This window comes from Muscardinus avellanarius (assembly GCF_963383645.1).
Source record: "Muscardinus avellanarius genome assembly, chromosome: 15".
NCBI lineage: Eukaryota > Metazoa > Chordata > Mammalia > Rodentia > Gliridae > Muscardinus > Muscardinus avellanarius.
This window is the reverse complement of record NC_137801.1, coordinates 57,949,248-57,975,632: the sequence shown is the minus strand read 5'-3', so window position 1 is coordinate 57,975,632 and position 26,385 is coordinate 57,949,248. Positions and strand designations below refer to the sequence as shown.

General features: G+C 36.2%; 1 protein-coding gene across 10 annotated transcripts in view; it reads right to left on the bottom strand.

Annotated features, from left to right (window-relative positions):
- EHBP1 (EH domain binding protein 1) overlaps positions 1–26,385 on the bottom strand; it is a gene marked incomplete at both ends in the record, with an annotated part of 344,370 nt that overhangs the window by 217,627 nt on the left and 100,358 nt on the right. For all 10 annotated transcript variants that reach the window (XM_080711874.1, XM_080711877.1, XM_080711880.1 and 7 more), the window contains 2 exons: positions 12,727–12,866; positions 16,441–16,622. In XM_080711874.1, the coding sequence (XP_080568000.1) occupies positions 12,727–12,866; positions 16,441–16,622 (322 nt within the window). The remainder of the gene's footprint in view (positions 1–12,726; positions 12,867–16,440; positions 16,623–26,385) is intronic.

Genomic DNA, 26,385 nt, shown 5'->3' with positions numbered 1-26,385 from the left:
ACCTTCAAAGCATCAATATTGTTCCATGGAGTTTTAGGTACAAGGTGGGCATTAATTTAAATATTATCAAAATGAGTCCATTACATGACTAAACCATTTACATCATAAGTTTTCTGAATTTTTTTAAATATTTCCACCTTCTCATCATGTTTTGGTGATATTTAAAACCAATGATAACTGCTTCCTCATTGAGAGCCCAAAGTAATTCTTTCTATTGTCTTCACTAATGATAAATTATACCTTCTTATCCTTACAAATTTATATTTGGCTTAAACTCTCACTTCATTTCTAGAACCTCTTCTAGAACTTTCATTCATATTAACAGAATGAAAAGATAACTATTTATACCAATATCTCCTATATTTTGGTATGCAAATAAATGTTGGTTTAAATAATTAAAAAGAACCTCTGGCCTGGAGGCTGGTACACCCTTGTAATCCCAATACTTGGGAGGCTGAGATAGAAGGATTGCAGGTTTGTGGCCAGCCTCAGCTACTTAGTGAGACCCTCTGCAATTTAGTGAGATCCTTTTTCAAAACAAGGAATAAAAAATTGGCCTGGGGGTATAGCTTGGAGGTAGAATGCCCCTGGATTGAATTCCCGATACTGCACAAAAAGGAACCGCCAAAGAAGTACCATTTATTTGTTTAATAAATATTTATCAAATACCTGTTATATGTGTGAGATCGTTCTTGCTCTCATGGTTTGATATTTTAGTAGGACATATAAATAAAGCAATATCAAGTATATGATAAATGCTATGGTTGAGATAGCATCGAAAAATGTGAAATTAGATGAGACATATAACTCAGCCTGAGGTCAAGAGGGTTTCTTGGATTATTACTTAAATTTGAGCTAACAAAACAAAAATAAACATTATTATTATTATTATTATTATTAATTATTACAACAAAAAGAGGAAAAAGAGGTCACTCCATGAAGACAAAATGGAGGCAAAGAGAATATGAAATGTTTGAGGAACTGCTCAAACATGTTTGGGGTTTACAATGCCAGGGATGGGGAATGTAATGAGATGAGGCTGGCAAATGTCCCATCATGAAAGTTATTATGATTGGACTATAAATGTGAACGTTGAGAGCTTTGGGAATCCACGGAAAGATCAAATGTATTACTCTAGAAACATCACTTAAGCAGCAACATGTGGCAACATTTTTTTTTTTTTTAAAAAGGGATAGAAAGGAAGACAAGCACCACTACTCCGTGAGTGATGGCACTCAATGATATTTGTTAAAGAATAAGTTAAGGAATAAGGCTTGCTGGTTAATTTAATGTGAAGACTAGAAAAAAAGAACCTAGGACAAGCGCCAGGTTGGATGACTATGTGGAAAGTTGTAGCACTGTGACAGGGCATATTCAGTTGGGGACAGCCTGTGAAACTTCTCATGAAAATACTTCAACTGGCAGTTGCTATGTGGATCTGTAGCCTAAAATATATAATTTTGTTATATATTTCTCCTTCTAAAAGAGTACTTTTCAGTTTCTTCCAAATTTCCTACAGTCAATGTGTTTTATAATCAGAAAAAGTTTAAAACCAAAGATTTTATAATAAAAATTACTGGGATTTTTTTAAATGGAAAATTTTCTCAGGAATATACTACCCCCAACCCTATTTATATAATACTTTTTCACTTGTTAAAAGCGTTGTTTCCCTGAAAATTTATATGTTTCAAAAATGTTAATAATATAGATAATAAAATAGTGCAAATAAGTTCCTACCCTACTTTTCTGCTCAAATTGAGCAAAACCCCACAGAGCAGAACATTTATTTTAACAGTGTGTCAGTCTAGACTTGCTTCAGATAGGGGAGAATAAGAAGGAAAACTAAATTAGGGGCAGGCAATCGAAGCAAAAGGTCAAGTAATTTAAGACTCTCCTTTACTGTTAGGAAGGCAAAAGAAGATAGAAATTGACCAACAGAGATTATCACATTGAACAAAAAAGGGGGGTTGGTGAGGTGGCATGAAGAGTAGGTGACTTTTTCCTTTTAAGAAAGTCTGTAGGATGAGTTAAAGGGAAAAGATACACTGCCCAGAGCCAGAACGTACCTATAAATCTCCCAGCATTCTCATTCTTCTCTAAAGTGTAACTAGATTCAGTGGAGGTACATCTTATGTTAAGAGTCTAAAATAGGAACACTTCAACTTCCTGGCAGAGATCAAGGTCAAAAAGATGACTCTTTCTTCACAGGCTTAAACCCATAAATATTTGATTTATGGATACACTGAACAACCTTAATAGTGTCATTTTCAATCCCATTACAACTCATAATTGAGTAAGGAGGGTGGTTTCAGGTAGGCAAATATGTAAACCAAGTGTTCCCCCGTATCATCACCTTCTTCCTCTCCAGATGTTCCTTCTCAACAGTTTATTGATACGATTAAGTTGCCCCACACACACACGACAGTCAACCATTATCCTTTCTTACTTGGGCTTGTCTCTCTTAAGCTTCAGCGAAAACATCTTAAAAACATAGTAGTCCATAATTTCTCAACTGCCATTTGATATTTGAACTCGCTGTAATCTGCTTTTAGTCCAATTTTTTTCCACCTTTATTACTGAATCTATTCTCAACGAGGTCACTGATGTATAGTCTACATAATTTTAGTTTAACATACTTGATTTCTGAGCAAATAAAAATAACCATTCCCCCCTTGAAATTCCTTCTGCCCCTTCCAGGATACTAGTAGCTCCCTATTTTCCTACTCTCTTTGATAATTCTGTCTTCCCTTTAAGAATTATTATTACCTAGGATTCCATCATAGGTCTCATTCTTTTTTCTCCCTAAATCTGCTTTTCCTGGAAGAATTAATCTATTCTCTTGGCTTCAACACACACACAAACGAAGAAAATTCTCAACTATGTGCTGAATGTTAGACTTGAATTTCAAATTAACCTAATGGGCGTTTTTACATGATGATCCTAGACAATCCCCTTATACACATACTTAACACCAAAAAAGGAATTCAACACCTGTGCACTTATGCCATGTTCATCTTGTATTTCTAATATCTAGCAGTTTTTATCACACAGCTAGTACTTACTCTATGTTATAAATTAATGAATAAATAAACTGAATGAGAATCAAAATGGGTCTCATTTATAAAGGCAGAGAGATATTTTTAAATTATAGCAAGTTATGTTTTCTTATCATGCATTTCTATATCTATGTACATATGTGTATATATGTATCTATTTATAATGTTTCCTTTATCTTACAGATGTCATAGTTTAAACCACTACTCCAGCCGGGCGTGGTGGCGCACGCTTGTAATCCCTGCGCTTGGGAGGCAGAGACAGGAGGATCGCGCAGGTTCGAAGCCAGCCGCGCGCGCTGGCTTAGGAGACCCTGTTTCCAAATAAAAATGTAAAAATGGGTCTGGGAGTGTAGCCCAGAGGTAGAAGGGCTTCCAGGAACCCCAGTACCACCAAAAATAAATAAACAAATAAATAAACCACTACTCCCAAATTTGGTGGCTTACACAAATTTTATCTATCACAGTTCAGTGAGTTGACTGGAATTAGCTGAGTAGTTCACTGCAATTAGATGGTGACCAAGGTTCAATTCATCTCAAACCCTGACAGGGCCAAAGGTTTCTTTACTTACATGTTTAATATTACACATAGGAAGACTAGAACAACAGGGTGCTGATCAGCGACCTTCTTCTCTCTCTAAACAGACTATCCACACAGCTAGTTTGGGGGTCTTAGCATAGCATTCTTAGGGTGAGTGGACATTTTATATGGCTACTGGTTTTCCCTAGAGCTTGCATTTTAAGAGGCCCAAGCAGGGGCTACAGGGCATGTTATAACTTAGCTTAGAAGTCACAGAGAGTCACTTCTACTATGTTCTATTCTTTAAAAAGAGATTTATAGCTAGGCGTGGTGGTGTTCAATTGTAATCCTAGCACTTGGGAGGCTGAGACAGGAGAATGGTGGTTCACAGACAGCCTCAGCTACTTAGTGAGGCCCTTTGCAACTCAGTGAGACCTTGTTTCAAAATAAAGAATAAAAAATAGGGCTGGGGGTGTAGCTTGGAGGTAGAATGTCCCTGGGTTCCATCCCCAGTACCGCAAAAAGAATAAATAAATAAAAAATAAAAAGATTTATAGTACTAGCACAGAGACAAGAAAGAGGACTACAGAAGAACATGAATACTGGGAGGAATGGTTCACTTGAGGATAATCTTTGGAGACTAACAACACTACGGAGTAAATCAATAAATAAGAAAGTTGAAAGTCATTCTCTTACTAATCTATTTACTGTTATTTTCTAGGATCCTACTCATACATACATGAAAAAGGCACAAATCTTTTAAGTGTGCAATTCAACAAACTTTGACAAATGTATACCACCCTCCATTTGACCCAAAGTGCATAATATTTCTATCATCTCCTTAACTTTTCTCATGCTTTTCGGTGAATTCCCAACCCCATAGGCTATCATCATTCTAATGTTTTCCACATTAGATTTGTTTTGTGTTTTCTAGAATGCCACATAAATGTAATCACAGAGTACATAACTCATATATAAGCTCTCCTGCATTCAGCATAATGTTGTTGAGTATCAACAGTTGTTTGTATTGTGAACAGTTGTTCATTCATGAATAATATATTAGTTATTCTGTTGTGGTGACCAAAATACCTGACAACAACTTAGAGGAAAAAAGGTTTATTTGGTTCGTACAAATAAACCTTTATTTGGCTTACAGGTTGAGTCCATAACTGGCTAGCTTCAAAGCAGAAACATGGTGGTGGAGTAAAATAGAGAAAAACTGTTCAGGGCAGTTGAAAATCAGATAGAGAAAGGAGGAGGCCAAGGACAGATATAGGCCTCAAGGCCCTGCCCCAAGTGAACTAACTGCTCCAGCTATACCCTACCCGTCTACAGTTACCACCCTGTGAATCCATTCAAATTATGAATTCTTCAATGGATATTCCAAGGCATAGAACTACTTGGCCAAGAAGGTGGGTATATATCTAGTGTTGTAAGAAATTCTCCAAATGATTTTACTATTATATACTCCATCAAAAATTGATGAGAGGCCGGGTGTGATGGCACATGCCTGTAATCCCTGCGCTTGGGAGGCAGAGACAGGAGGATCGTGCAGGTTCAAAGCCAGCTGCACGCTCGCTGGTTTAGGAGACCCTGTTTCCAAATAAAAGTGTAAAAATAGGTCTGGGAGTGTAGCCCGGAGGTAGAAGGGCTTCCAGGAACCCCAGTACCACCAAAAAAAAAAAAAAAAAAATTGATGAGAGTTTCAATTGGTCTACATCCTTGCTAATATTTAGTATTGCCAGTTTTTAAATTATAACCATTCCTAGTAGAGGTAGAGTTGTATCTCACTGTGATTTTCATATGCATTTCCCTGATGTCAAGTGATGCTAACAACGATTTCATATGCTTATTAGCTAGTGGTATATCCTTCTAAGTGAACCATATATTCAAACCTTGGCTCATTTAAACAAAAGGCTGTTTGTCTTTTTATTATTAAGTTGTAGAACATTTTTTAATTTTATTAACACTTAACAGAACTTGACATTTATTGTGCAATTTTATCCCCAACAGAATATGTGGCATTCTAGAGGTATATGAGGTAATAAAACCAATACTCCAATTAGAACACCTACTGATGTAGGGCATTTTTTAAAAGTTCTATTTTTAGAAATAATTTTTGTCAGATATATACTTTATTACTATTTTTTCTATTTTTCTAGTCTACTTTCTTAATTATCTATTTTGATGAGCATGAGTTCTTTTTTCTTTTGGTAGTACTTGTGAATGAATTCGGGGGCACCTTACCATTGAGCAACATCACCAGCCCCCTCCTTGGAGATAAGGTCTCGATAAGTTGCCAAGACTGGACCCCAACTTGTAATCCTCCTGCCTCTGTCTCTCAAGTGCTAGAGTGAAAGTTTTTAATTTTGATGAAGTCTAACTTGCCAGATTTTTGTTATTACAGACACTCTTTGACTTACAATGGGGTACCAATCCCATAAAGCCATTATAAAGTGAAAATATGTTGGAATGCATTTCATGTATCTACCAAAATCAGAAGTTAGCAACACAGTACACTTTTCTTGTTTTTTTGTTTTATCTTTTTTTTTTTTTCTGTCTTTGTAGTACTAGGGATTGAACCCAGGGGTATTCTATGTCCAAGCTAACCCCCAACCCCTTTTTGTTTGTTTTGAAACAGGGTCTCACCAAGTTTCTGAAGACCTTGCTAAATTACTGAAGCTAGCCTCAAATTTGCGATCCTCTTGTCTCAATGTCCTAAAGTACTGGGATCACAGGCATGCTCAGCACACACTACACTTGTGATGACATGGCTGGCTGGAGGCTATGACTTTTAGCAGTTATTCTGTCCATCTATTTATCTGTCCTATGCCAGTGCCACAGTATCTTTAATTATTACAGCTTTATAGTAAATCTTACTGTTAGAGAGTATTGGTATTACAATTCTAGATTTTTTACCCAAGATTTTTTTGGTTACTCAGGACCTTTGTATCCCTAAGTGTATTTTAGATTCAGCTTTTCAGTTTGTTAAAAAAAAATAACAAGCCGAGTATGGTGGCACACACTTGTAATCCCAGCATTTGGGAGGCTGAGATCAGAGGATCATAGTTTGCAGACAGCCTCAGCTACTTAGCGAGGCCCTTTGCAATTCAGTGAGACCTCGTTTCAAAAAATATTTTAAAAAAACCTAAAAAATAGGGATGGAAGTATAACTCAGAGGTACAATGCCCCTGGGTTCTATCCCCATTATCACCAAAAAATAAAATAACAACAACCAGGCTTGGTGGCGCATGTCTGTAATTCTCAGTACTTGGGAGGCTGAAACACGAGGATCACAAGCTTGAGGACAGCCTCATCAAGTAGTGAGACCATCAACCTAATGAGACCCTATTTCAAAATAAAAATTAAAAACGGGATGGGGTTAGTTCAGAGGTAGAATGTCCCTCGGTTCAATCCCCAGGAAAGGTTCTCTATATCAGCAGAATTCTCGTGGAGTGTGGGGGTTGGGGGAAACTAGATAACGTGCAGTTGCCATTAGTACAAATATATAGCATTAGGCTTAAAGATTAACACAGAAACCAGGATGAATTTGCAGTTTGTTCTTTCTGCTACTTTTACTATTCTCTAAAGTGACACATTCAAAGTAGCTGTGCTATCTTAAGGAACTTTTTAGCTCAAGGGACCAAAATTTCCCTATCTTTCTGTTTCTTCTCTTATTTCTCAACTTTAATGGCTAAACAACAGAGGTAATTTTCCAAAAATTCTTATCCTTTAGATAGACGTCTAAAACATGTGGCTATTTATTTATAATATTTACAGAGTAAATAAATTAATACTATACTCTCAAGGCCCCCCCTTTTGAAACAGGGTCTAGCTAGGCTGCTGAGGCTGTTCTCAAATCTGTGATCCTCCTGTCTCAGCCTCCAAGTACAGGAATTACAGGCCTGTACCACCAAACCTGGCTTATTTTTTTTATTATAATGATTCCACGGCAATTATGGGTTTTTGTGTAAGAATGTTCTGGATACTGGGAGGCAGATGGCCAGGTAAAAACCAGAAGCAAATTAATGGATATATTCTCTGACCAGAGTTTCACTCAAATATATTCTATGGAATAAGATTCTAATCAAAGGTGAAAGACCTACTAATCTTCATTCTAGACCTAGGAAGTAAGGCATTTGATCTCGGATGGCTGAGTCATACCATCAGCTCTAGTTCTTCAGATCTGTAACTGGTATCTCCTCTCCTCCCATCTGTGCTGTTAGATTTTTGTTCCCTGAAGGTAGCCAATATGTCATTCTCTCTTCCTTCTCCCAAATTAGCTTTTATCAACTATGGGGAAAGGATTAACAAACACCAGGCAACACTGCTTATGGTAAAAATGAATACTGATGGATAAATTACATCTGGATGGTAGGTCTGTGAATAAACTATGTATCTGGTAGAAGGTCACTGCTTTGAGCTATGAGTGTAGACTCATCTAACTGGACATGTCCCTTCCATGAACTCTGGAAAGTTATACCTATGAATAATTACAAAAGATACAGCTTTATAAAGCATGGGGACTTTAAGCCAAGGCAACCCCTGCTCCTAACTGCGTGGATCTTGTCTCTCAATACCCATGTTATCATTTGGTGATAGGGACAAAGAATAACACCTACACGGCTGCGAGGGCTCCAGCGGAGAAGGAATGCCCTGCTATGTTTCTTGTCCAGAATTCTTAAAAGTGAATTGAATGCTAAGTTTGGCCTATTCCAGTCATGTGATTCTGAATGTCTGCGTGAGTCTAAGTAGACCACATGGTGATCCTTGCAACAAGCATAAGAATACTAAGGGTCTTTCAAGGCATCTGAGTTTCCTCAATAATGCTTGCTATATACTGTTTCACGTGAATCTGTTTTGCTTTTGTTTTTTTAGGTATACTAAACAGAATCTTGCCACCTACCCAGGAAATTTTTTATTTTTTCCCTGTGGGAATATACTCAGAAATTTAACATGGGGTTGAAGGCTAGGATGTAGCTCAGTGGTAGATCACTTGCCTAGCATGTGGAAGGCTGTGGGTTCAATCCCCAGTGCCACACACACAAAAAAGAAAGTCAAGAAAAGAAAGAAATTTAACATAAATTCCAAAGATGGACATATTGCCAAATATCACTGTAAGCATTTTAAGGTGTCATATAAATGGAAACTATATGTGGTTTAAAGTAGCCACATATAGTTTCCACTATTGGCTACAGTAAACATTGAGACGCTTCATTTTTCTCCAACTCCAAGGTCTATTACTATTTCCTACATTTCAGGGAGTTTTCCAACTATAATTAATAATTTTCTTGCCCATTCATTGGTGTTACATCTCTATAGAATCTATACAGGAATCTATACAAGAAGTATCAATAAAAGATTCCCCTCTGAAAAATAGGCCCAAAACATGTTTCTAATTAGCAGAGGAGTCTGTCTTAGACAGAACAGGGTATGTATTTTTGAAAAATCAAATATAGATATAGAGCCAAGCACAGAGGCTCACGCTTGTAATCCCAGTACTTGGGAGGCTGAGACAGGTCTCAGTTACCTAGTGAGTACCTTAGCAACTTAGACCGTTTCAAAATAAAGAATAAAAAATAGGGCCGGGCGTGGTGGCGCACGCTTGTAATCCCCTCGCTTGGGAGGCAGAGACAGGAGGATCGCTCAGGTTTGAAGCCAGCCATGCTGACTTAAGAGACCCTGTTTCCAAATAAAAATATAAAATAGGTCTGGGAGTGTAGCCCGGAAGTAGAAGGGCTTCCAGGAACCCCAGTACCACCAAGAAAAAAAAAAAAAAATAGGGATGGGGGTTTAGCTCGAAGGTAAAATACTTCTGGGTTCAATCCCAAAAAAAGAAAAAAATATGTATATAGATATAGGATATCATAGGTTTATTTTGACCTTCTATTAAAGGATATAATTTTTGGAAGATATATATTGTCAATTATTATTGATTTAAAAGTAACTTTCCATAAAAATGCTAAATAAATTAATAGCCTCTAGGTGTCAATATAAAATATACACAAAATAATTTTTAGCAGTCTATTCCCTCAAAATGTTTTTGGCTTAATTGAAAAAAATAATATAGCCAATGTTATTTTCATCAGTATAATGCAATAGCATTTTATGCATTTATATTGTATATTAAGGTATAATTATTAGGAATTTTTCAAAATAATGATTCCTAGCTGGGTATGGTAGCCCATGCTTGTTATCCCAGTACTTGGGAGACTAAAACAGGAGGATCACAGGTTCAAGGACTGACTCAGCAAGTGGTGAGACTCTTATTAATCTAGTGCGACCCTGTTTCACAATAAAAATAAAAATTGGAGCTGGAGTGTAGCTTATAGGTCAAATGCCCCTGGGTTCAATTCCCAGTAACACACACACACACACACACACACACACACACACACACACACAGTTCCTTCCTCCACAAAAATTGGGTCAAATATTTCAAACCTGGCAAGAAGAGTAAATATAAGCTGTGTTTAAATTTTGCCTTTTTAGCCTATAAATTTAAAAAATACATACTTTATTTGTTTTGTATTTATGGAAGACATATATTTTTTTACTCCTGAGATATTAACATTATTATTGTTAAATTTCAGATATTTTATTATCATAAAGATACTTCACTCAAATATTTAAAAAGTGATGGTGCTGTTGCCAGAAAAATACTCTTGGAAGTTAATAACTTTAAAATGGAATCTGTATGTGCTAAAAGATGTAGCTAAAGAAGCCAGTTAAAGTTAACACACTCAGCAAATATAATAAAAAAAAAATGCTGAGAAAATGCTAAAAGGTAGAAATAAAAAATAACTAGAACATAGTCTCTACCTTGAAGGAATTTTGTAAAACAAATGAGGCAAATATGAAGATAAATAGCAACAAAACAGTGATATTCCAAAAGATCTTAAATTATAACAAGTTGCATTAAAACAATTCCTTCAATTAGGGTAAAAAAATCGTAAGCTATCTAAAAGAAAGTTATTTTCCTTCCATGAATTTTAGAAAATAAAGTACATGTATGTATAAGCAATGAGTGTTTAATTATAAAGCCTAATTTTTTATTATATTCTTTCATTAAATCTATATTTAGCTAAAAAAAATCCTTTCCTTTCCCAATACCAGTACAGAACGTATAAAGTATTATCATCTTTTCTCCATTCCTGAGATCAAAACAACACAAATACTGTCCTAAACAGCTAAATTCCTATTTATAATACTGATATTTAGTTTTTAAAAAAAGGCTCTACAAAGAACAAACCATATTCTCTAAAAGATCAAATTAATATCCTACCAGGATTATAAAAATTCATGTTGTAGGAAAATGCCAGTGTTTGCAAATGGTACAATAGTATAAAGGTATTAAAAGGTACTAAAATATACAAGTAATCTTAAGAAAACATGGGTATGAAAGGCTTCTCAGAGTATGTGATAGAATTAAGTTTTGAAAGGTATGCTATGGTTTGAATGACGATGCCTCTACCCCAAATTCATATGTTAGAGACTTTATATAATGAAGCCTTTGGAAAATGATTATTTCTGATGAAAAATCTAATCTAATGTTGATTCCAAGAAATAGATATACATGTAAAAGAGATATATCTAAACTACAAAGAATAAAACTCAATAAAATTTTTCTAAAACTTAAAATTCAAGGGACTTTTGAATTTTATTTCAATTAAACCAAACTAGAAGTAAACAAACTAGAAAGAAACAAAGCACTTGGCAAAATAAACTCTCTTGAATACTCTTGGGTCAAAAAAAGAAAACAAAACTTCAATCATAAATTAGAAAATAGTAACAAAATTTGTACATGACAAAGCATCTATCATTGCACACAAGTCTGATCTGTTTCTTGTGGTTCACTTCTAGTAGTGAGTAAAAGTGAAGGTCGTTGGAGTTGAGTAGCTTCAAGAATTTTTTTGGATAAGGATTTAAATGGTGATCCATGCGATCAATGAGAACTCCCAATACAATTGCCGGAGTTGAAGAAAAGCCAAGAGATACGTACCCAAGAAAAAAAATCACCAAGACGTGAACAGATGACAGAAGTCAAGGAACATCCATCCAAAAAATTAGAGCAATTAATTAACTGAAAGTCCTTAATTTTCACTTTAATAATAAAATTAAAACATCAATTCCTTTCTTTGATAGCAGATGAGAAGTAAATGTTTATTGACCAATGAATAAAAGGATGTTCTATTTAACATCTTTGTAGTTTGATCAAACTAGCTAGAATGGATAGAGCATAAAAACTTCTAGATATAAGAATAAATGAATATGTATATAGACCAATTAAACACAGAATATCATGATTCATATGAATAAATCAATATAAGCAAGGAGGAGATCTAGAAAATGTTATCTTCTTGTTTTGTCCTGCCATACTTTAAGACACATCTTTACTTCAGAGATCTCAGCCATACACTGACCAAAAAAAAAAAAAAGGAAAAAATGAGAATATTTAGGTTGTTTTAAAATAACTCTAGAAATTTTTATTATTTTTTACTAACCTTGGACTTGACTGTGTGTGTGTGTGTGTGTGTGTGTGTGTGTGTGTGTGTGTGTGTGTGTTGATGAGTGTTGAACCCAGGGGCATTCTACATCTGAGCTACACCACCACCATATTATTATTTATTTATTTACTTATGGTGGTACTGGGGTTCCTGAAAACCCTTCTACCTCCGGGCTACAATCCCAGACCTATTTTATACATTTTTAAAATTTGGAAACAGGGTCTCTTAAGCCAGCGAGGCTGGCTTCGAACCTGCGTGATCCTCCTGTCTCCACCTCCCAAGCGCGGGGATTACAAGCGTGCGCCACCACGCCCGGCTATATTCTTTATTTTGAAAAGGGTTTCTCTAAGTTATCGAGGGCCTCACTAAGTTACTGGGCTGGCCTCAAATCTGAGACCCTCCTTTCTCAGCTTCCCAAGTACTGGATTACAGGTGTATGGCCACCTTAGACTTGATCTTAAACTTAAAATTGATTAAGTTATAAGCATTCTAAGTTTTCAGAGAAGACATGTTATATTAGAAAGGCTAAATGGAAAATAATATTTCAGTGGAACTGTTTTTTCCTGGGAAATAACAATAAATTTTTCAACTCTGCAAAAATTTTTTAAAAAGAACAAATTTTTAATTTAAGGCTACTAACACCAACCTGTAATTTTTGCAGCCTTTTCTTCTTGGTTTACTCGGTTCTCATCATCATCTTCATTATCTTCTTCAAAGTCATCTAAATTGCCAATGTCAGCTTGCTTCATACTCATCAAACTAGCCAAACTTTGCATGTCTTCATCCCTATATCAATTATTCAAAATATAATATTTATTGAATGACACTACTTGAAAAAATCTGTCTTAAGAAAATATAAGATGAGTATTTCTAATCTGAAAATCTGAAATCCAAAACACTCCAAAATCCCAAACGTTTTGAGTACCAACAGGATGCCACAAGTGGAATTCCATACCCAAGTTCATGTTGTAGGCTGCAGTATAAATTCAGGTACACTAAAAATCCTGCAAGACTATTATATACGTATAAAATATAAATGAATTTTGTTTTAGATTTGGGACCCATCCCCAAGATGTCTCATAATGTCTATGCAAATTTTCTAAACTCTGAAATCTGAAAAAAATTCATCCTAAGCATTTTGGAGAAGGGATATAATTTTATACAATTTTTAATATCAATATATATATTAAAGTCCTTTTAAATAGTTATATAAGAATATTGAAAAATCTAAATATTCATTAATTTTCAAATGGCATGTTTAATTATTAAAACAAGCTTAAGAACTAAATGGTTAGGAGTCGTTTTAAATCTATGCTGAAGACCTATGGAAGACTGAATTTTCTTCATGGGCTTCAGGTATGATTTGCTGAGCATGAAGTCTGGAAACAAAAATATGTTTCATAAAATAGTAGGATAGTTTGCAAATCAAATAAGATCTAGATTTTAAAATACTGAAAGTTTCAAAAGGAATTAGAATAGGAATTCTTAAAATCCATGAATCCTTGGGGTTTATGGGTAAGAGAAAGTGGCAAATCCAAGATTTAAGTCATATTTTAATCTTGCTTAAATATGGATTTTTTCAGAGAGCCCACAACCCTCCAAAAGTTAAAGAACTACTATAATAAAAAACTCAGCTTAAAAACAAAGTCTGCCTTACAAGGCATTATAAGATAAAAAGTGACCTGGGCTGACTGTAAGTTAAATACCATATATTTGATAAAATATAAACTTTTTAAAAAAAATCTTAAGGTATTTCAAACACAAATTTGTCAGGTTTATATTAAAGTCTACTTTCGGATTAAATATAAAATTAAACTACAATAAATGAAACATATCTCTAACATGTTATAAACAAATTAATTTCCAATTTGGTATACTTTCTCCAAGTTCAGAGAGTCAAATTAAATTCTTGTTTTTATAAAGAAATGTTTGTTAATATTTATTTATCTTCCAAACATTGTATGACTTTGTAAACTAGTTTTGAAATTCTTAGCATTTCCTAAGAGTTAACAAATCATTTCCCCCTTTTAAAATAAACTTAGTGACACAAAATCTATATGAACAAAAACAAAATTATTTACCTCATATGAATGCCTTACAAATTCCTTACTTAACAGTAAGAGAAAAGAATAGACATAATTTTTAAAAATATTATTTTTAAAAGGTTAACATGCTTAATTTTACCACTTTAATTTCCTCATATTTTAACCCTGAACATTTTTCTTTGAAGAAAGGAAGGAGGCAAGGAAGAAAGAGGTAGAGAGGGAGTTCAGAAAGACTGCCTACTCATTTCAAATCAAGGCATTTGGTTTAGCTGCATTCCTCTCCCAGATCACTGTGCACGGTGCTGATTCACTTACTGCCTCTGCCTGGTGGAAAGAAGTCCACCCTCAAAGGATCTTCTCTGCATTTTTCTCTTTTCTTCTTGTGTTTCATTTCCATTCATTTTGACTTAACCTTCAGGGTAAGATCTTTATTTTAAATACCTGAATATGTACACCTACAATTTAAGGTCCTGAGATAAAAGACTATGATGCTTCCATTCTGGACTATCTCAGTAATGACACTCACTTTTTTAGAACATAACTTCCCTGAGAGGAGGCCTGTGTTATCTATCAAGTCATTTGCTGCCATGTAGTTGAGTGCCAAATCTCTAGTTCTGAGTGATGCACAGAATCCAGCCTTATCAGCCAAGTAGACATGGCCAATAATAGTAACCAAGTTCTATTAGGTCAAATATGTTCAGAACTGTGATTCAGATTGGACTGAAATGTTCATAACTGCTCTCCCCACCTTTAATGGAAAATGCTAGGCATAGTGCTTCTATTTATCCTGTCCCTGCATCATCTTTTTGAAACTAAGGGGCATTCTACCTCTGAGCTACAACCCCAAACCTATTTAATTTTTATTTTAAAACAGGGCCTCACTAGGTTGATGAGCATCTCACTATTTGCTGAGGCTGTCCTCCAACCTGCAATCCTCTTATCTCAGCCTTTCAAGTACTGGAATTACAAGTGTAAACTACCACACTAGGCTTTCATCATCTATTTCAAGTAAGCACTAACTCTTTCATTTTACCTAAAACATGCACTTACCCCAACCTGACTGTATGCAATAAATAACCAGGGTCAATGTTACTTTTCCCGTTTGGTGTATGTACTCTCATCTTATTTTATCTAGTTAGAGCATAGAGTCCCACATTTATGAGCTCATTACTCCCTCTTTTGAAAAAAAAATTACTCAGCACCCCTTGGGGTACTTTTCACCTCCCCTTATTTTTATTCAGTGCCCCCCAACTGCATATAAGGCTACTATTGCCCCCAAAAAGGCAGCATCATTCCCTGAGCTGACGTTGGAAATCTACAAGTTAGAGTACTACTCTTTCAAGAGAGTAGAACTGAGCCTAGAAACCTTTGGGCAATGGTTATTCAGTGTGTAAGAACTGATTACTGTTTTATGCTTCTCCCCCCCCCCCATACTGGGGATAAAACCAAGCAGCATTCTACCTCTGAGTTATACCCCCAGCCCTATTTTTAGTCTTTATATTTTTTGAAACAGGGTCTCACTGAGTTGCAAAAGGCTTGGCTAAGTAGCTGAGGCTGTCCGCAAACTGCGATCCTCCAGTCTCCGCCTCCCGAATGCCAGGATTACAAGTGTGCGCCATCACACCGGGCTATTCTCTTTATTTTAAAACAGGGTCTCGCTGAGTTGCAAAGGACCTCACTAAGTAGCTGAGGCTGTCTGCGAACCGGGATCCTTCTGTCTCAGCCTCTCAAGTGCTGGGATTATAAGCGTGCGTCACCATTCCCAGCTTACGCTTTGTTTTCTGAGATAGGGCCTTACTTCATTGCTCAGGCAGGTCTTGAACTCCTGTGCTCAAGGAATCATACAGGGGCACACTAACACGCTTGACTGAGCTGATTTTTGAAAAGGATAATGAGCACAGTAAATTATTTCTCTCTGTGCTTTCCTAAGCAATGTTTAGAAGACCGAGCCAAGAAATATGAACTGCCAAGAATTTCCTTAGTGTCTTCCATCCCTATCCTAAACTTTCCATTTAGTGTGCCTCTTATATCTCAGTTCTCTCAAATTGAACTGTCCGCACTTCAGAGTACAGACTACAATGAATACAAATACTTGTGATGCTGTATAATATCTACCTCAAAATTTGAAAATTGCTATTTTATATTATTGTTCATTATTTGGACTCAAAAGAATATAAATAATGAGTTTAAATCAGTCTCTGAAACAAAGAATGACTGGTATGTTACATATCTCCAGCCTGAGTCAAAAATTATTTACCTATAATATCTTGAAACACAATGTGAAGGAAGCACCTTATTTGATGAGAGAAACTTACGTGGCTTTTCCTTCCCGAAGGAAAATGCAAGATAATGAAAACTGGAGAGTGGCAGATACAACTTTTTTAGACAGTGGCTTGAATTTTAACTTGACATCAGTCTGAGTGGGCATAGGGCTCGCGTACTGTTTCATATTGATGCTGCTAGTAGCAAGAGCTTTCCTCCGACCAGAAGGAGATTCCTAAAAGATAAAAAAAAAAAAACTTATGTAATCTGGAGTTATGTTATAGCCAAATAATAAATTCAAATAACAACTTTGAATACCCTTTGCCAATGAGTTCCTAAAACACAGTCATAAAAAAAAATTCCAATGAGGTTGTATCACAGCTTTTATATCTATGTAAGGCAGGTAAGAATTAGAAAAAAAAAATAGTCCAGCCAGTAAAAAGGAAAAACTAGAATAGCCCTAAATATCTCAGGAAAGGAAAGCAAGGGATAAAAACAAGGACAAAAAGCCTTTAGGTTTCTTCTGAGAAGAGGATCTAGCACAGGACTATTTTTTTCCTCTTTCATTATATTTAACATAACCAATGGTAATTCTCCTTTATTTTTATACAACTCCCAGCCAGCATGGCATTCTTCTTCCCCTCATCCTCAGTACAGCATCTAAATTCTACCTATACTGTAATTTGAGCTTTATTCTTTTTTAATTCTTTCTATATTTATTATTATTGTTGCCATTATTATCGACATCTCTGCATAATTCTAAGGATCTGCATATTTGAAGTTAAGGTGCAGTGTTTATCTTGTTTTGTGTTGAAATCTGCCTTAATCAAGCAACACTGAACTGGGTACCACCGGAACCTTTTGAAGCCTTGATTAATGAAGAGATTATATATAAACTGGGCAATGGTATAAGTACCACTGAACCCTTAATGTAAAAACAAAAATTTCAACTAGTACATGAGGGATATATCCCTTCTCTAGCAACTAATACTACCAAAGGTGCTTTATTCTAGAAGTCTGAGCTACAAACCTGAGTTGAATGCATTAAATTTACTGATGACTGGGAAGGACCTAATGAGTTAAATTTAGTGCAAGGTCTAGAGAACTCTGTAAAGTTGCAATATTTGCATGTGGACTTTAGGTCAACTGAAGTCTACTGTGAAACAACTTCATCTTCTCAGGTGAGCTTTCTCTCTTTCCCAAGGCCTTTTCTAATCATTTAAGTTCACAATTCTCTCTTCCTTCCCAAAGATCACATATATAAAGAAAGAAACAGCTTCTCTGATCCTATCTCCATGTCAGCACTGCCAACTAACTCTAGAGGATCTCAAAATTCTTCTCAACATAGCTATTGCCAATTCATCAGAAGTGAAACACAAAATGTAATGTTTGCTGCCAAAACTGTTTAATATTTCATTAGTAAGCTATCATGCTTCCTAATTATCCTTTGTGGAATAAGAGTATAGGAGGATTACAAGAACAGGACAGCAAAAGGATGACTAGGCATTAAGTACACACTATATGCTCTGTAAATTCTAGAAAGATATGCTGATGAATGGGTCATAATCTAAAGGGAAGGAGAATTTTACATGTAGGATAATTTGAAGTAATATAAATCAGAGTCCATATATCATTATTCCTTATGGCTCATTGATCTTGAGGTTAAGAGCAATATTCAGGGCTTAATTTCCAAGCTGTGTGACCTTGGGCAAGTCAGGGCACTTGTGCCTTAATAACCTTCCCTATAAAATATAAAGAGCTAAACAAATCCATTCAATTTTTTTTTTTTTGGGGGGTGGTACTGGGGTTCCTGGAAGCCCTTCTCCCTCTGGGCTACACTCCTAGACCTATTTTATGCTTTTTTATTTTTGGAAACAGGGTCTCTTAAGCCAATGCGACTGGCTTCAAACCTGTGCGATCCTCCTGTCTCTGTCTCCCAAGCACGGGGATTGCAAGCGTGCGCCACCACTCCCGGCCCATTCAATTTTTTTAAACACTCTTTTGGGAGGAGGGCAGGGGTATTGGGAATTGAACACAAGAACATTTTACCTTCAGCCCTTTTTATCTTTTATTTTGAAACAGGGTCTCACAAAGTTGCTGAGGCTGACCTGCAGTTCTCCTGTCTATGGGGATTATAGGTATGTGCCACTACCCTGGGTTAAATTCTACAATTATTTTCTATAAAACTTTCCAATCAGCTGGGCATGATGGCACATACCTGTAATCCCAGTACTTGGGAGGCTGAGACAGGAGGATTAAGTTAAGATCAGTAAGTTAGCAAGGCTCTTTGCAACTGAGATACTGTTCCATTCAAAACAAAATAACAACAACAAAAACTTTCTAACCATGGCAAGAAGAGTTACCATTAGTATCTGATGATTTAATAAAGATTTTTATCCTATAATTGACCAATTTACCTAAAATAAGGATATACTAATCTAATCAAAACATTAAGCCAGCCTTCTTTTTTAAAAAGTCCAGCAGAATAAGTAGAAATGTAATAGAGTCTCCCTAAAGAATACTTTGGTTTAAAATGTGGTCTTATCTGTCAGATTATGCACAGCAATATTATACAGAACTATTAGTGCATGTAGATACCTTATGAATGAATTTCAAAAATGCATCAAGCACTTGAGAAGGATTTAAGCCCTCTCAGAAGAAATACTTAAGAATATGCAAATACCCTCAACTGAATCAAGTTGAACAGATGTGACTCTTTCCAAACAATACAAGTGTTCTTTCCCTGGTCGCTACTGCCAATCAAAGAATAAGATTAAGGTCCAAGCTTCTGACAACGTGCAAAATAAAAAAGTATGATCAGGGAGTATCAATTTATTACACTGATATGAACAATAATCTCTTATTGTACCTTTAGAATAACTAACAACTTCTACATATGATATAGGATTTAAAGCCTCTGTTTTGAAAGCATGACATACAAACTGTCACACATCATTTTCAGTTTTTGTTAAATCTGTTTCAGAAAGTATGACACTGATCCCTTAGTACAATTATTTAATTTTATAACAAAATAATCAAACTATAAAAATTGAGATAACTTGGAAATGAACACAATTTTAAAAGCTCAGTTTAAGGATGGTTCCTATAAAATCTAGGTTTTTGATAATTAACATTCTGTCAATTTCATTTTTTAGAACAAAAATTATATGGAAAAGCTTTTCTGCTGAACTCAGGTTTATGATAAGATTTCCTAAATATTTGGTAAATCGAAGTCTTTGAAAAACAGGTAATAAATTAAATTGAGGACAATAAATTAAATTCTAAACACAATTAGCTCTACCACTTAAGCAGAGGTTCTTAAACTTCAGTGTTTATTTAAAAGCAAAAATGAACAAAATGAGGGCATGTTATTTAAAATGCTGATACACCTGGATCCCACTTCCACGGATTCTAAATTAGCAGACCTGGAGAGGGACCCAGGAATCTGTTGATTTCTAATAAGTAACAGCCCCAACTCTTTATGTGTGCATGAATATATAGATACACATGTATACCACTTCTACCTGATGATTCTGACCCAAGTAATCAGACTTTCCCTATGGAAGTTCTTACACAAATTTATTTATTTATTTATTTATTTATTTATTTATTTATTTATTTTTGCGGGTCTGGGGGTGGAACCCAGGTACATTTGACCTCCAAGCTACACCCCCTACCCTATTTTTTATTCTTTATTTTGAAACAGGGTCTCACTAAGTTAGGAGGGCTTCACTAAGTAGCTGAGGTTGCTTACAAACTGCAGTCCTCCTGTCTCAGCCTCCGGAATGCTGGAATTACAAGCATGCACCACCACGCCTTTTTTTTTTTCCCCCTGTATCTTTTGGTACAAATTAAGCTCTTAAAATTTGTAATCTTAATATGTGGCAAATAAATAATTTCCTAAAATTAAAGCATCCCTACAGTCCCAAGAAATATCCAACTAGGCCATAATGCAGTAGGTACTATCTTTTCGTGTGTGTGTGTGTGTGTGTGTGTGTGTGTGTGTGTGTGTGTGAGACTGGGAATTCAACCCAGGGACATTCTACCTCCAAGCTACACCTCTAGCCCTATTTTATTTTTACTTGGTAACAAAATCTCACTAGGTTAATGCGAGTCTTACTACTTGGGGAGGCTGTCCTCAAACCTGCACTCCTCTTGTCTCAGCCTCCCAAGTACTGGGATTACAAGTGTGTGCCACCACATCTCTCTTTTCTTTAGTGTCTCTGTCTCTGTCTCTGTCTCTGTCTCTGTCTCTCTCTGCAGTGCTAGTATAGAACCCAGGGGCTCACACATGCTAGGCAAGCACATCTGTAATCCAGTACTTGGCAAAATTACAAGTGATAAACCCATTTTTCAATGTACTACCATTCCTCCTGAACACATATAATCACTCACATAATTTTTTAGCACTTTCTTGATTTCTGTGACTAAACCATCATTTTGTTCAACTAGATTAATGTGATGTAACTTAAAACTGATCATGCTGTCCCTGTCCTTCCCTGTCTTTGCCCTGCAATTATTCCCAACATAACATCTACAATGATCCTTTTAAAGGCAGATCATTGTACTCATTTCCTCAAAAGCGTCCCACAGTCCCAGAGTAAAAGCCAAAGCACTTAGCAGGACCAAAAACTCTGTATGATCAGGCTGCCCTGATTTTGCTCCCCGGTTTTATTTCCTATGATGTGTTCTGTATTGTGTTCTCTGCTCCACTATTCTGGTATCTTCACTCTTTCTCCAGTACCAAGTAGGCATCTTCCTTAGGGCCCTGCACTTTCTATTTCTCTTGCCAGGAATTTTCTTCTCAGATGGTTTATGGCTAGCTCTCTTGCTTCATAGAATCTTTTCTCAATACTCACTTTCTAGAGAGGTCTTCTCAGACCATCCCACCTAAACTTTCAAATACTCTCCCAGGAGATATCTTTTATCTTGCCCTTCTTTACTTCTTTTCCCCTTCTTAGCTCATATTATCAAATATGCAAATTTTATTTGTCTCTCTACCATATTATAAGTTCAATGAATATTTGTTGGCTGAATGAATAAACCATAGTTCTTTTTTTGTGGGGTTCTGGGAATGGAAACCAGGAGCATTCTACCTCCAAGTTACACCCCCAACCCTATTTTTTTTCCCTTTATTTTGAAACAGGGTCTCACTGAGTTGCAAAATGTCTAAGTAGCTGATCTCACTGAGTTGCAAAGTGCCTCACTTAGTAGCTGAGGCTGTCTTCAAACCAAGATGCTCCTGTCTAAGCCTCCCAAATGTTGGGATTATAAGCATGCACCATGACGCCTGGCAACCATAATTCTATAAAATTATCAAAACATTGTGAGTTACCTTTACATCATTTTTTTTGTGTGTTCAAAATTTCTTTTCACATTCCTTTAAGTACCTCCCTCTCATGCATGCTTGTAATCCCAGGACTCAGGAGGCTGAGAGAGGAGGATCGCAGGTTTGCAGCCAGCCTCCATACTTAATAAGACCCTCTGCAACTTAGTGAGACCCTGTTTCAAAATAAAGAATTAAAAAATAGGGCTGGGGGTGTAACTGGGAGGTAGAATGCCCCTAAGTTCAATCCTCATGAATGAATGAATGAATGAATGAATGAATGCATAGGAGAAACAGGAATGTGGGCTTCTCTAAAAGTGGAGTGATTTTAGTGACAAGAACTATATAGTCTATTTCCATTTGTAGAGGTTCCTCCGAGCCACACAAGGCAGTAAGGTAGAAGGAAGCCTGTATGTAGAGAGGAATGGGGGAAATAGTGGATCTTCATTAGGGTTTTTTTGTTTTGTTTTGCGGGTCTGAGGATGGAACCCAGGGGCATTTGACCTCCTACACCCCCTACCATATTTTATATTCTTTATTTTGAAACAGGTCTCACTAAGTTGCGGAGGGCCTAAGTAGCTAAGGCTGTCCGCAAACTGCGATCCCCTGGTCTCAACCTCCCGAATGCTGGGATTACAAGCGTGCGCCACCACGCCCAGCTCCTTCATTAGTTTTAAATGGAAAAGAGCCGGGCATGGTGGCGCATGCTTGTAATCCCCGCGCCTGGGAGGCAGAGACAGGAGGATCGCGCAGGTTCGTAGTCAGTGCGCTGGCTTAAGAGACCCTGTTTCCAAATAAATAAAAATTACAAAATAGGTCTGGGAGTGTAGCCCGGAGGTAGAAGGGCTTCCAGGAACCCCAGTACCACAAATAAAATAAAATAAATGGGGAAAAGAACGCAAATGTGGTGAGCAGCATCAGCTATATGCTGAAGGCATTATAAAATTTAAAGAGTTATGAACAAAGGAGCCTTATCTGAAACTAGGAAATTTATGACTCAACTCTATAAACAGACTGCCTTCCAACCAGAAATTACAGATTTCTCTAGAGGCTCTTCTCTCTCCTTCTGAGACTTAACTTCTTCCTATTGTACAAATGTCTCTGTAAATAGCATATTGCAAAACAAAAAACAAACAAAAAAACCTGAAATGCAATCTGATAATCACTGGCTTTTACCTGCATAGTTTAAAACAAAGTCCTCAAGTGTTATCAAATCAAGACCCCTTTACATGCTTTGAAAACTCCAAAGAGCTTTTGCTTATATAGAAAATAGTTAATATTTAATCCATTAAAATTTAAAAATTAAATTTTAAATTTTAAAAATTAAATATGTGAGAATTTTAGAAAATAATTCATTTTAAAATATAATAAACTCATTTGTTACCATGTTTGTTTGATGGCACTGGGTACTGAACCCAGAGGTGCTCTACCTCTGGGCTACATCTCAGCTCCATTTTAAACAGTATCTTGCTATGACTACTGCACAGTGGCTTCAAGCCTGCGATGATCCTGTGCCAGAGTCTCAAGTATTGGGATTACATGCATGCCACCACACCTGGCTATTAAGATGTTTTTATGAAGAATAAATACATTTTCTATAATGAGAAGAGTTCTGTTTTAAATTTTTTAAATTCATTCAATGTCTATGTCTCTAAAATTCTTCAGTGCCTGTCCTTTTTGGGGGCTAAGGGAAAATTCATGACTCAGCGAGGGTCTCATGCATGCCAAGCAAGTGCTCTGCCTTTCCCTAATATCTAGTTCAACAGGTTGCTCCCATATTCTATCAGTGTCATGAATTACTTTGGTTGAAGTATATAGAAAAAAATAAGGCCTCACACAGATATGTAGTTGCAAAAAAGAAATATTTTAAGACCTTTTCAGATAATTTTGGGTCCTCCTATCTGGTACTATTATCAAAACTCCACAAGTTTCTTTAAGGTTAGTGGTAGTCAGGCATGGAGGCACATGCCTATAATCCCAGTACTTGGGAGGCCAAGGCAGGATGACTCTGTAGGTTTGGAGCCAGCCTTAGCAAGTTAGTGAGATCCTCAACAACTTATCAAGACCCCATTTCAAGAAATAAAACATAGAAAGGGCTGGAGGTAAAGCTTGGAAGTAGAATGCCCCTGGGTTCCATTCCCAGTGCCAAGAAAGAAAGAAAGTTCCATTCCCAGTTCCAAGAAAGAAAGAAAGAAAGAAAGAAAGAAAGAAAGAAAGAAAGAAAGAAAGAAAGAAAGAAAGAAAATGGAAATTCTAAAACCTTACCAATGAACTTTTAAACTCTGTTAAATTAAAATTTATTGTTCTAGCACACTGAATGAATATTTTACCCATGTATGATTTTGTAACATTATACTTTGTTCATCTGTAAAATATCAATCCTCTGAATTATGCAGATGTTGGCACATTTCATTATTCAATGCCAAAAAAGTATTTTTTCTATCTCAACACCTATTCCATTAGGAAAATCTTTAAGCATTGGGAAACTATCAAGCTAAAGATTGGAGGTACAGTTTTTCAAACTTTGAATTTTTCATTGGAAGCTTGAGTTTTATCAGAGACATCACATAATTTCAGTTGCTTGCTTTTAAGAGGAAAGTTTACTTTGTTCAGTTTCAAAAAATCCAAAACTGAATAACCACCGTGTCAGTTAGTCACGTTGTGGGGGGTGAGCAAGTACTGGGGATTGAAAACAGGGCACACACAGATCTTGAACTTGTAGTCCTCCTGTCTCTGTCTCGAAAGTACTGGGATTATAGGTACTTATTATTTGCCCAAATTTTAATCATTTTTTTAGGTAAAAATAGTATTCCAAGAAAAGGAGGCTACTTCAGTTTACAACTCAAATAATAGCACAGTGCTTTTTCTTGAATTCTTTGTCCTTTGTCATGTAGCACTTACTGTTTCATGCATACTTCTCATTTTGTCAAAGAGCATATTACAGAGACTAGTACTCATGTTAAAATTTAATCATTACACTGATAATACAACTCTGGAATCTCAGCTTTAAGTAACAGGAGATTATACTAGGCCGTCCACCTTGAGAGAAGTGCTAGATTTTCCTGCAAATCCTTGCAGAGACAGGGTTGGATCCATATTTTGGCTATTACAAATTGTGCTGCTATGAACATAGGTATGCATATGTTGCTGTATTTCTCTGAATTCAACCCTTTTGGAAAGATACCCAGGAGTGGTATAGCTGGATCATATGGTAGATCTATTCCCACTTTTCTTAGGAATCTCCACACAGATCTCCATAGTGGCTGAACTAGTTTGCACTCCCACCAACAGTGTAAAAGAGTTCCTCTTTCCCCACATCCTCGCCAGCATTTGTTGTTGTTTGATTTCTTTATGCTTGCTACTCTCACTGGGGTTAGATGGAATCTCAGTGTAGTTTTGATTTGCATCTCCCTGATGGCCAGTGATGAAGAACATCTTTTCATGTATCTATTAGCCCTTTGTATCTCTTCTTTTGTGAAGTGTCTATTTAGTTCATTTGCCCATTTCTTGATTGGGTTGTTTGTTTTGTTGGTGTAGAGCCTTTTGAGCTCTTTGTATACTCTGGATATTAGCCCCCTATCAGAATGGTGGCTGGTAAAGATCCTTTCCCATTCTGTAGGCTTCCTCTTTAGGTTATTGATAGTTTCCTTTGAGGAGAAGAAACTTTTTAGTTTAATGTTATCCCACTTGTTTATTCTTGCTTTAATTTCCTGAGCTTTGGAGGTTTTGTTGAGAAAGTTACTGCCTGTGCCAATATGTTGTAGTGTTGAACCTATGTTCTCCTCTACTAACTTCACCGTCTCAGGTCTAATTTCTAAGTCTTTGATCCATCTTGAGTTGATTCCTGTGTTAGGTGAGATATAGGGGTTTAGATTCATCTTTTTACAAATGGCTAGCCAGTTCTCCCAGCACCACTTGTTGAAAAGGCTGTCTTTTCTCCAGCGTATGTGTTTGGCCCCTTTGTCAAAGATTAATTGACTAAAGATGTGTGGGTTTGTTTCTGTATCTTCTATTCTAATCCACTGGTCAGTATATCTGTTTTTGTGCCAGTACCATGCTGTTTTTACTACTATTGCTCTATAGTATAGTTTGAAGTCTGGGATTGTAATGCCTCCTGCGTGTTTCTTGTTATTGAGAATTGCTTTGGCTATTCTAGGTCTTTTCTTTCTCCATATGAAGTTCATGATTGATTTTTCTAGGTCTCTGAAGAATGTCACTGGTATTTTAATGGGAATTGCATTGAACCTATAGATCAGTTTTGGCAGAATGGCCATTTTGATGATATTTATTCTGCCTATCCATGAGCACGGGAGATCTTTCCATCTTCCAAGGTCTTCTTCTATTTCTTTCTTTAATGTTTTATAGTTTTTGTTGTAGAGGTCTTTTACATCTTGGGTTAGGTTTATTCCTAGGTATTTTATTGGTTTTGAGGTTATAGTGAATGGAATTGTTGTTTTTGTTTCCTTCATTGTGGATTCGTTGTTGGCATAAAGAAAGGCCACTGATTTCTTTAGGTTGATTTTGTAACCTGCGACTTTGCCGAATTTGTCGATCAGCTCCAGAAGTCTTTTGGTTGAGTTCTTTGGGTCTTCCAGGTAAAGGATCATGTCATCTGCTTTTAAGAGGAAAGTTTACTTTGTTCAGTTTCAAAAAATCCAAAACTGAATAACCA